This window comes from Equus quagga, chromosome 4, assembly GCF_021613505.1.
Source record: "Equus quagga isolate Etosha38 chromosome 4, UCLA_HA_Equagga_1.0, whole genome shotgun sequence".
In the NCBI taxonomy this organism is placed as follows: domain Eukaryota; kingdom Metazoa; phylum Chordata; class Mammalia; order Perissodactyla; family Equidae; genus Equus; species Equus quagga.
In genome coordinates this window covers 78,703-91,447 of record NC_060270.1, presented here as the reverse complement: position 1 = coordinate 91,447, position 12,745 = coordinate 78,703, and the positions used below count along the sequence as shown (strand labels likewise).

The 12,745-nt window shown below is 41.0% G+C and overlaps 1 protein-coding gene across 2 annotated transcripts in view; it reads right to left on the bottom strand.

Moving 5' to 3' along the window:
- The window catches only part of ARL13B (ADP ribosylation factor like GTPase 13B), a 67,958-nt gene extending 56,934 nt beyond the window's left edge, over positions 1 to 11,024 (bottom strand). For both annotated transcript variants that reach the window (XM_046658406.1, XM_046658407.1), the window contains exon 1: positions 10,707 to 11,024. In XM_046658406.1, coding sequence (XP_046514362.1) covers positions 10,707 to 10,765 — 59 coding nt within the window. In that variant the 5' untranslated portion in view covers positions 10,766 to 11,024. The remainder of the gene's footprint in view (positions 1 to 10,706) is intronic.
- Positions 11,025 to 12,745: the final 1,721 nt, after the last annotated feature.

Here is a 12,745-nt window from a genome sequence, read left to right as displayed (position 1 = left end):
TACTTCTACTGAAGGAACCAGCATCATCAGTTAGTTAGCAACGTGACCGTCCCAGAAACTGGAAGTGGTCACTTCACTCATTACAGTTGTCCCTGAGTCTTTAATCATATACCAAACTATTAAGGCTGAGTGGCAAGGACTCTGCAGTATTGTAAGATGTACCAGATGTTCGTGCCAGTACTCAGTAACACAATGGAGATCGTGGGCACTTGGAGGTATAGACACAAAACCGGTGTCAGAGAGACCTGTGTTCAAGCCCCACACTTCCCATTTCCAAGCCATATGATCTGGGACATGTTATTTAACTTCTCAGAATTTCGTCAGGAAAATGGGATAATAACAATATCCATCCCATAGGGATGTGGTAAAAAATAAATAAGACAATGCAAGTAATGTGCACAATGCCTGCGGCACACAGTAAGTGCTCAACCAATAGCTATTCTTATTACAGCACAAAATGCAAGACAGAGTCCACCAGATGAAACCAAAAGGATGGGCAGGGACCAGATTACAGAGGAGGATTAACAGGTTCAGTTTCGCACATGTTGACAAGGATGTTCATCTCACACTGGCATCAGAGGCTGGAGGAAAGATCTGCACTGGGTTTATGAGACATACACTTGGTGGCTAATGCTATGAGAACAGATGAAAGAGCCCAGGGAGAGCACAGGACGAGAAGAGCCAGGGGACAGGGGAGCACGGAACCCCAAGAACCTTTGAAGAAACTCTTAAAATTGTCATCAGAAAGAAATGAGGGGACCAAAGAAATGGCAGCGCTGGGAACAGTTTTCAGAAGGGTTAAGAGATGAACAATATCAAACACTTAAAAGTTTTGTAAAACAAAAGTATCTTTTTGGTAAAAGCCCCAAATTAAGTACCTCAGAAATAAATGCTCTCAGCTGTTCCCAGACCCTGCAATAACCAAGCGTGACCTGACAGTTCAAAGCTATTTTGGCCTCTCATTTGTCTTCACACTGTCCCTGCAAGGAGAGCAGGTACAAGTTACCCAAGGAAACAGCGCTAATGAGAAGTCAGTCAACAGCAGTTTCCGTGGGAAGTTTAAATACAACGCTTTACAAAAATAATAATAATTATTATTATAAAGGGTAACTTGAGCCATTTTGTTTACACTGAAATTTACTCACATTTATATATAGACACACTAATACACATCAGATAGCCAGGCAGTCTGGATCATTTTCATAAGGTATCTTGGAATTTTTGTCCTCAGATTTAGGTCTATCATAATCGTAACCTGGTTCCTGGACCTAACAGAAAGATTACCTAGTAATAGGTAGATTAACTAAGGTCATGATTTGCATGCTACTAATAAAACCTAACCATGATGCTGATGAAATTTAACCACGGCATTTTTCTGCTTAAAATCCTTAAACTACAGCCACTCCCCAGCAAGCCTACGAGGCCAGATGCCCCAGTCCTTTCTGGCCATCTGTGCTACCATCGCAAACAGACCTGAACTTCCTCATGCAACTTTCACAGTCTCGTCCGCTAGACCTTTCTTAACTCTGTAGCCCCAGGATCAAATGTGCTGGGTGTGCAGTAGGCATCTTTACTGAATGAAACAACATAAATCTGTTTTCTGATCTCCCATCTGCTGAGTAAATGCGAAGTAAAATTAAAATACATAACATTCAGCTAAGAAAGTACTATAATGGATTTAATTTATATAAATCTTCACATCAAGGTGGCTTCAATATTAGAGAATGTAATTAAAATTATCTATCTTCTTACATCAAACTGGCTGAACTTTTCTGAAAAAGTTTACATGCTCATGGTTTCAGGGTAATAACAGATTTTTAAAACTGAAACAATTCTGAGTAAGAAAAATGAAAAGTAGAGATTAAGAAAGTCAAAGCCTGTTTTATATATTTTATCTCAGGGTCCTTTTTTATATAACAGATATACAAATTAGTATGTCAGAAATATAAGCAACGTAATATTGGAGTTTTGAATTTAGACTTAGAAAACACTGAATTCTGAATCTTTTCTGAATGACAGTATTGCAATCATTTGAACATCTACAGCTCTAAACTTCCTAGTCTGTCGACTAAGGAAGACAAAACTTCCAATGAGATAATTACATAAAAGTTATCTTAAACTTCAAAACTATTATGCAAATTAAAATAAAATATTTCACTAAAAACACTAAAAGACAAAATTTGGTCCATCAAAACTGATATTTATTACCTAAAATATTTAAAACTACATGGAACAAGTTCTAAATTTAAAAAGTAACATAAACACATGTATGAAAAGGGACTTGGAAACAGTTTTACGATCTATGTGAGACAATGAAAAAAGCTACCAAAATAATTATGGTGTGATTTTATTGTACAAGTGCACTATATTTTGACATTTTATTTCAGATTGTAGATCCCAGGATAATATTACATCTAGAGCACTACCTAAATTTATGGAGCACAAGTAAACAGTAGGAGTACCAAACACGGTCATATGCTTCAAAGTCTTGGTCAAGCCAAATTTTGAGTGTCAGTTTGTTCATCTCTAAAACGTAAAAGGGTAGAATCAGGTCTCTAGGTCCCTTTATATCCTAAACTTCTAAAACTCTCACTGTGAATAAACAAGAAGCTGTAGGGAGATAAAAAGAAACATAAGACTTTTCAGTTCTACAAACAGAACACTGGATAATCCTTCCTAATCTGTATGTACAGCTTAAGAAATTAAGAACTCAGCAATTTCTATAAATGGTCTTGATTTACAGGTATACTTATTTAGACCAAGAAAGATGGCTATTAGGGTGCTACTGTTCCCCCACTGAAAATATGCACAGCAGAGATGACATACCACATCACAGTATGCTTTATCAGACACCACACTGATGAACAAAAAGCACCAATCCACACTGCTTGCTGTGACATCTGAGTCTCTTCTTTCAGAACCGACCATAGTGAACAACAATTTACTAATAAATTTCAGGTAAAGCTTTGATAGGCTGAATTGTGACATCGAAACATACAGATGGGTGTGGGGGAGGGAGAAATTTCCTCTACCCTTCTAGGTTCTTCCGGCTGGTCTAAGAACTAAATGGAACAGGACACAGATTAACAGGAGAAAAGCAAAGTTAATTTCCTATGTACAGGAACCCAACAAGAGAGTCAGAGACCCTACACACGTGAGAGGTTCAGAGACAGAAAGGTAAAAGAGGGTGCATGTGCCATCTTGAGCCAAGGAGTCAGGGAGGGCCTGGGCTCCAGAGGGAGGAGGGCAACTCACAGGATGGTGAGGAGAACAGATGCTCAGTAATTAGACGTTTGCCCTGCCAAGCAGATAGGTCACAAAAATTTATTTCTGGTGGTAACACTTGCTATGAATTTAAATTCTTTAAGGGTAAGGCAAAAGTTTCCCTTGAGCCCACAGGGTCTCAACTGCCTTTAGCTCAAAATATTTCACACGCCAAAGTGGCACATCTTGGGGAGGCCTGTTCTGAGCCCCTTCAAGGGCAAGAAACTAGTTCCAGCTGGTGGTCAGCACTGGGGAGGGATGGCAGGGGACGAACAGGGAGGTCAGCTTTGGGGAGGGATGGCAGGGGATGAACAGGGTGGTCAGCTCTGGGGATGGGCGGCAGGGGACGAACAGGGTGGTCAGCTCTGGGGAGGGATGGCAGGGGAGGAAGAGAGAGCAGGGAGCTTCAAGGATCTGTGCTCTACTTCAAGAGGAAACTGAAATGTGATGATCAGAGGTTAATATTCGTAAAACCTGGGTGGTGAGCATGAGTAATTATTATATTTTTTTGTTTAAATAATGTTAAAAATATTTTTTATTTTAAATTATATTTTATTACATAATTCTTGTTGCCAAAATTCTTTCATTTAAATTGATGTTAATTTTCTGCTTCTCTTGGGTGGGCCATTTCTGAAGTCATGCTCACGGAAAGCTTAGTAAACAGATTTCTCCAAGACCCAGGTAAAATTACACCCCTTCCAAAATATTGCTTCCAATTCTTGCTAAAAATCTTGGAAATCATCTTTCAACTCTTGCATATTCTATCATTTTTATATGTACTACTTCATCAACTAGACACTACTTGGTACAAATAAAGGAGTTGAGAGTATGCAGATGATAATAAGTAAGGGTGAGGACTTGCTTACAGGGCCCAGATACACACTGAGCAGCAGGGCCTGACAGACCTTGTGTTCTGTGCCCAGGATGAAGGCTACTCCCTATACACAAAATAAATTTCAATAGAGATTTAAATGTTAAAAATTAAAACATGAATACTAGAAAAAAGTACAGGTGAATATAATCTTGGAGTGGTGATGAACTTCCTAAGTATTACACTGAAAGGGTGTTATATTTGAATTAAAAATGTTTAAATGCTTATATGTCAAAAACCACCAAAAAATAAAAAATCTAACAAATGGAAGAAAAATATCTGCAATGCATAATACAGAGAAATGGTTACTACTATAAGCATTTAAAATCTCTTTTAGAAAATTAGAAAATTCAATAAGAAAATGCACCTGTCCCAACAGAAAAACAGCAAAGAGAATCACTGGGAAGTCCCAAAAGAAGAAACACAACTGTCCAAGGAAACACTTTCCATCTTAAAGGCAACCAAGAAAACAGGAACTAAAAGCAGACAGCATTCCCTACAACCTCAAAAATGAAAAAGTAATGACTTCCATTTTTTGAGGGAGAAAGGCATTCTCACACACTGCTAGTAGGAGTAGAAATTGGTTTAAAAAAAAACAAAACACCTTGCTGGGGCCAGCCCACTGGCGCAGCGGTTACGTTTGCAAGCTCCACTTTGGCTGCCGGAGGTTCACTGGCTGGAATCCCAAGTGTGAACCTATGCACTGCTTGTCAAGCCATGCTGTGGCAGGCGTCCCACATATAAGGAAGATGGGCACAGATGTTAGCTCAGGGCTAATCTTCCTCAAAAAAAAAAACCCCTTCTGAAGAACAATTTGGCAGCATATACCAAATACTTTAAACTTTCTCCTATCATAAGATCTAGAATTCATTTCCAAAGATATTTATGTAGGGATGCTCACCAAAACATTGTTGATGGTAGTGAAAAGTTTTAAACACTCTAAATATTTAATAACAGGAATGATTAAACACACTTTGGTGAATCTATACAACACACTACTCTGCTGCTATTAAAAAGATGTTGAAGAAAAATATGTAATGATGCAAAAAAGTGTTAATTATGCATTAAAGCAAAAATAAATAAAAAGCTCTGAAATAGCACTCTATTATCTCATTATTCTTTAAAAATTTACACATATGTAAGAGATTCTACACCAAAATACTAAAAGTGGTCATCTCTGAGGGTGAGATTGTGGGCGACTTAAATTTGCCACTTCCCGTTTAACTGTGCCTTCAATGTTCTACCTTTTACATAACAATAAATATACACTGCTTTTCAGTGTGTGCAATAGCAGCTCCTGTCCACAAGCCACCCTAGAGACCACTGAAAAGAGCTGAACAGACATTTCATTACAATACAGGGATAAGGCAAGACAAGCAAACACAGGGAAAGGCAGAGAATCTAGAATTGAAAGTTCCCTGAAGGAGAGAATCTCCCAGTTGAGATCTGAAGCATGACTAGGAACAGCCAAAGAAGACAAGGACATTCAGGCGGGGCAGAGGGACTAGAGAACTCAAGTATCCCAAATTTAGCTTGGCAGGAGAAGAAAGAATAGCTTACGACAAGGAGTCCACACAGCCAGGTTCAGGTTGAATCATGAGTATCTTATAAGTAAGAAGCTTAGATGTTATCCTGAAGGCAATTAGGAAAGATGGCAGATTTAAAACCAGTTGCACACTAAAAAGACCACAGACAACAGCATGGAGAATTAATCAGAGGGGAAACAGTGGAAAGTCTGTCTAAGAAATCTGGGAGAGGAAGCATGGGAACCTTACCTAAAACAGAGCAGCACTATGGAAAAGCTGAGAGAGTGCAAGACAGGTAAGTGATACGAAGCAAGTAGAAACCAAAGGCCTTGATGACCTGAGCGAACAAAGTATAAAGAGGTGTCCAGGATTACTCTCAGCTTCTGATTTGGATAACAGGAAATGATTAAAAATCTGCTTTCAAAATGGAAATGAGAGAGGATGTAAGCTCAATTTTGGATGTGCTGGGACTGAGGATTCCATAGCAATTGGATATGTGAGTCTTCAAGTAGTAGATGAGTCTTTGTGCTGGAAACATGGACTTGAGAGTCGTGTGGAGGTGGTGGCTGAAGTCCCTATGTATGGTGAGACTGACCACAAAGAGAGGTCATGCAGGAGAAAAGAGAACTGAAGACAGAACCCTGGGGCGAACTTGGGACCAGATGAAGAAAGGCAAACTGGCAAAAGGAGAAAAGTCAACAGGCAGAAAGGTAAAGATTTTAAAATTCAGGAAAAAAAATTCGGAGAATTTCAAGGAGAGTGGTCTTAAGTGTCAAATGACGCCAAGAAATTGAAAAGAATCCATTGGATTTAATAACCAAGCAGCATCTGGTGTAGCAAGAACAAGTGAATCGAATGGTCTGGGCAGAAGTCTTCTAGGCAGGAAGTTACAGAATGCATGAGTGGGAGAGAAGCTGAGAATGCGCCAGAGATCCATCGCCACCTGTTAAGTCTGCCATGATGAGGAGGAGAAGGGCGGCGGCTGCAGGGACCGAGGGTTGTTTAGTATGGCCGACACAGAATAACGGCCGCTCAACGAGGTCCACATCTTAATCGCCAGAACCCGTGAACATGTTACCTTACATGGCAAAAAGAATTCTGCAGATGTGATTACATTAAGGGTCTCAGAAGGGGAGCTTCTCTTGGAGTATCCAACGTAATCACAAGAGTCCTTTTAAGGGGGTGCAGGAGATCAGAGAAGAGAGAAGATGTTATGCTGTTGGCTTTGAAGATGAAGGAAGGAGGCCACAAGCCAAGGAACATAAGCAGCCTCTTTCTTTGCTGGAAAAGCCTCCAGAAGGAATGCGGCCCTGCCAACCCATCCTAGACCCCAACCCCAGGACTGCAGGGGAAAAAGTTTGTGCTGCTACAAGTCACTAAGTTAACAGTAATCTGTTACAGCGGCAATAGGAAACATTCAGTTTTGTTTTCTTGGGTAAGAGAGGCTTGAGTTTACATACTAAGGAAAGAACAGAAGTGAAGCTCTGGAGACAAGAGAAAGACATTTTGTATTTTTGATAATAAAACTGAAAAATAAAGTTTGGGATAAAAGTTTAGGTTTATTCTCATATCCCAGAAGTTCTCTCTACGATCTCTGGCTGAATGCTGAAGAAGTGAAGTTCACCAGGAGATGGGAAGACATGGAATAAAGCACACAGGTGTAAGAATTAACCTTGGAAAGGAAAATGAAGCCTTCCTCCACTAACACAGAAAGGGAGAAAAGGAAGGGCATCGATACTGGTGGGCATAAGATGAACTGAGGAGGGTAATTCACTCACCAGAATTGTCTCCTGGGATCAGAGGTATTATTTACTGAGGAACTACTACACGCAAAGCATCAAATACTTGCCTAAATTTTCTTTCTAAAATGCCGCAAGATAGAAATCATCCACACTTGACACAGGGAAACGTGCCAGAACTCCTAGGATTCAGACACAAACCTGTTTGACTCAAAACACTACATTGAGAAATCTGGTAGACAGCACCCTAACCAAGTGGTCAAGTTCAAACCACCAGTAATAAGACATATAAACATCATGCACGCCTTGATAAGATGTACCGAGAAGGACACATCACCTCTGTGGTATTCCTCTGCTCAAAGTGCAGCAACATCTTTATCAAATCACAAGAACACGTCAAACAAATTGCAGGGTCTTCTGCAAAACAAATGACAAGCACTCTTCAAAGCCTCAAAGTTATGAAAGACAAGGAAAGACTGAGAACTGTTACAGATTAAGGGAGACCAAGAGACCTGACAAAGCGGCATGGGATCCTGGATTATATCCTGGACAGAAAAAGGGGGACTGGGTGTTAAAACTGGTGAACTCAGAATCAAGGCTGTTATTTAGTTAATAGTATTGTACTAGAGTTAATTTCTTAGCTTTGATCATTGTATTATGACCTCAAAATAAAAAGTTAAAAGCAACACCACTATACCGCACTGCTTCCACAGGAGCAAGCCCCTTACTCACCTATGGGTCTCGCTCTCAGTCTATCCAAGACTAATCTACATAGCTCGAAAGCCTAGGGTTAGGCTCTGACCACTGGTTAACAATAGCCCATATGCATCCTGGTCCTGACTCCTGATCTAGACTGATCTCTGACTCTTGCCTTGTCCTTACCACACATTCTGATCATCTAATCCCCGATGCCAGTCTCCAAAATAATATGCTCACTGGAGAGCATCTAAGTGAGGACGGGTGGGTAAATCCAAAGGGTACAAGATATATTAGATAAGCCAGCAAAGTGGCCTGAGGTCATAATGTATTCATCATCATTTTCAGCTTCTCTCTTACACACTCACTTCTCACATTTGCAAACACATTTTCATAAAATATAAACATGAAGAGGAATTTCAACAGGAGCAGCATAATCTAAAACAAAAAATTACAGAATGCATCATAAAAACACAAAATTTGATATATTTTTTTAAATCAGCTTGCTCACCTCTCATTCATTCCAGCAAATGGAAATATTTGCTAATATTATTTACTTTAGGATGATTATTGCTAAGGAGTGATCAAACTACATACAATATTTTGCAAATATTTATTCAGCCACTATTATGAACCACACATTGAACAAGGGTGCTTAAAAGAAAGATGTAATCCAACTTGTTTTTAAGTCCTTTGACAGTTAACTGTATCCACATGGAGAGATGTTCAGCTATGTCCTTTATATCAGGCCCTGATCTAGATCAGCAAGGTCCAACAGAGATATACTGCACGCTACATATATGTTTAAACTTTCTAGCTTAAATTTTCTAACTGCTTTTTTAAAAAGTGAAAATAAAAGATGAATTTTAATACTGTATTTTATATAACCCAATATATATAAAAGTTATCATTTCAACGTGATAATCAAACTAAAAAAAGACATAAGATAGTCACTTTTTTTTTTTTTTTTGCATAATAAATCTTCGAAATCCACTTTGTATTATACATTTAGAGCATCTCAATTAGGACTAGTTACATTTCAAATGCTCAACAGCCACATGCAGCTAGTCACTACCTTACTGGACAGCACAGATCTTGATGCTACTTATTAAAGAAGAAAATACACTGAGTTATAGGGTTAAATTTCAATTCTGCTTTACTAATAAAATTCACTTATCTGTCCTACTTGGAAATCAATACATTCTCCTTTCTCCGAACTCTGTTTTTCCTTTAAACAATCATCCCAGAGAATATACTAGAGCTGCTAAGAGAAGCAAACACAAAGAATGATTAATTAAATTGAAAACTTGTTTCGGAGTGCAAGCTTTTTGAGTGTTTTTAGTTAAAAGAACACAGGCTATTGTGCCCTCTTCCAAAAATAAAATACAGTTTTAGAAAGCAGATACAGAAACATAAGGGGCCCTTTATTATGAATGATCCTCTGAAATCAGACCAGAATATGATTAAAATTTAAAAATCTGAGTCTACATACCCAAACACATCTTTGACTCTTACAGTCCATCATATCACTCACATTTAAAACATTCAAATACAATTAAAAGTTAATAATGGGAAAAGAATTTCAAAAGTTTCATTTAAAGCAAATTTCTTTTCCCAATGTAGACATATTTTTCCTTATAAAATACAAGTTACAAGTGTAGTTCTTCAGGTTCACTCTTTAAAGGATAGTTCACCCTTACTACAAATACTATGTTTGAAATGTTAATGATTTAGAAAACCCAAAAACTGCTATAATTTATTCTTGGCCTAATTCCACAGTACAACTATAAAAAGAAACAAGCTTTCTTTACAGGTTGAGCTGCTCAATTTTAAAAAGATCATTTTCACTGATTCCTTCCTAGCACAGTGTCTGGCACATGGTATTTTCTCAGCAAATATTTGTTAAAAAATGAATGAATATCAAGGAACATGCAGTGAATATTAGTACATCTATCATTTCAAAATTAAACGTTAAGAAGTGGACTCTTAAAAAGGCTTAACTAGATTCCATATGAAAATTGAAGCTACAGCTAAGAACACACTTCCCATCAGTTACTCTCCCGTAAGGCAACACTCCTGAGGAGTAGATATTCTCACCCCCATTTAACACAGGGAGAAGGTGGGAAGGTGGGGCCGAAGAGGTTGGGTCACGTAATTACGAAGCAGTGGAGCCAGATTTCAAGCCCAAGTTCTCAAACAAAACGGTGTGTGTGCGTGTGTGTGTTGGAAAGGGAGGTATGGAGTTTATGAAAAGGCTATCCTATCCTTCTCTACTATAAAAAAAATTCCTATTACAAAGCTTCAGAAGAAAAACACACAGCCGATAGTTTCCAATTCCACACACACAGAATACACAACTTTTAAAGCAATTCGAATCCCTTTCCAGTGTTCCAGCAATAAGCATGTTGATGAGAACTCCGTGCAGCCAGACAAGAGGGATCGCGGCCCAGGACACGCTAGCAGCCGGGAGGAGCCTGCCAGCCCACCAGGCCCCTGCACCCAGGCCAGCGCCGGCCACCGGCCCAGGCCCCGTCACAGGCCCCCCCCCCCCCCCCCGCCCGACGGCCCCCCCACCCGACGGCCCCCCCTAGCCCTGCCCCGGCCACCCACCTGACCGGCTCGCGCCAGCGCCGGACCCAGCCGCAGCAAGTGGCCATCAGACTGAACATCCCCGGCCGCTCCTCCCGCCGCCCATCCGAGCCCCGCCGAGTCCGGGGCCGCCACCGCCCCGAGGCCTCTGAGGCGGGGAGGCGCGGACGAGAGCCCGGCGGGGAGGCGAAGGCAGTCCGTCCGAGCTCCCAGCCTCGGCAACGGCGCCGGCCGCGGGCGGGCCCGACCGCCCCTCGCCCAGGGACACCGGCCGAAGCGCAGAGCGGCACCCGAGCGGGGGTCGCGGGCCGGCGGAGAAAACCCGCGTCGACGTGCTGACGTTCGCCCGGCGCGGAGGGTCCGCCCCGAGCACCGCCCATGCAGTCCTCCAATCAGCGCTGTAGGACTCGCGGTGCTGGCCTCTGAGTGGCTGAAGCGGCTCGGCTCGGGGGCGTGGTCTAGCGGGAGGTGGAGCTCGGGGAAGGTGGAGCTGGGGGAGGCGGCTCTCGTAACTAGGCAACGCGAGCGTCCCGAGAAGAGCGGCGGGATCCGGGACAAATCTTGGCGAGGCTCATCTGTAAGCCTGTCTAAATGCGTTGCCAGCCGAGGTGCTGCTCCACGTCTGTCTCCAACCACAGCTGAGATCCTAAGACCTCAGGGCTTGTGCGGGTTTTGTTTTGTTTTATGCAGCAGAGATGCGGATCCTTGGGGATTCCGGCAGACTGGCTGCACAACTACAGAAACAATACATTGGGGCAATTATTATAAATTAAGGACAGGGGAAAAACGCATTTGCTAACTACCTCAATAGGTCAGATGAAAGTGACGTTATAATCTGTATAATGTTTATTGCTATTTGTTACATAAAATGTGAAATGGAATTGTATAATATTTATTGTGTTGGGGGGATTATTATTACTAGAAATATATGCTCATTGTAGAAAATTTGGAAAACACTAAAAAACGAAGATGAAGAAAATAAGATCTCTCACTCACCACCTAAAGATAACCGGGGTTAACATTTGGATGTGTGTTCTTTCCGGGATTTTAGATACATAGATGCTAGCTATTTGGTTTCTGCAAGATGCAGACCATGATCCACTGGCTGTTTTGTAATAGGTTTTATTTTATTTAAAGAGCTGTGTAGGACCGCCCCTTGGAGGGGTGGTTAAAGTTCCACTCACTCTGCTTGGGCAGCCTGGCTTCCTGAGTTGCATCCCGGGCACTAGACCTATACCACTCGTCACCCATGCTGTGGCAGTGTCCCACATACAAGATACAGGAAGACTGGCACAGTTGTTAGCTCAGGGCAAATCTTCCTCAAGAAAAAAAAAGATATGTAATATCTGCATTTCTTTTTATATTCTTTGGAAAAGAAATGACAATACATTCCTATAGAAAAAAATGCATGCATGATATGTAGGGACCTATTCACGTATGTAGGGTCCATTCAGTTTCCACTTAAATATATATTTCAAATCCTTGTAAAAGGAGAAAGGGCCCTGGGAAGCTCAGTGTACCCAGAGGAAAACAATAGTTCGGGACTAAGATGGATCTAGGTTTAAAATTATTCTCTATCCTTTACTAACTCATGTAACCCCAATTCAAACTCATAAATATCTCTTACAGCTTACTGTCTCTGAACCCAAGTACCCCATCTGTAAAATGGGAACGAAAATACCTACTTTGCACAGTTGCTAAGATGATGAAATGAGAGAAATAAAGCTCAAGTGCAATTTCTAACAAATAATAGCAGATTTTGAACTTGGTATCAACTGTCCCATAAACATTTATGGCATGCATCCTCCCAACCTCTCTTCACACTGCTAAGGGTCTTGTCCACTGTTCTCATTGTTCTGCCTTAATAACTTCAATTTCCATTTCAATTGCTCAAGGCTGCATGACCTCTACTGGTTTCCTGAGTCTGCCCTTCTTCATCAGTGCTAGATGCTGCCTTTGCAGAGACAGCCCTGTCCTACATTGAAATACCTCCATTATACAGTGCTAATGAAGAACGTTAGATGATCCCTTCACACATTTTCTTCTCTCCCTGTTACCCC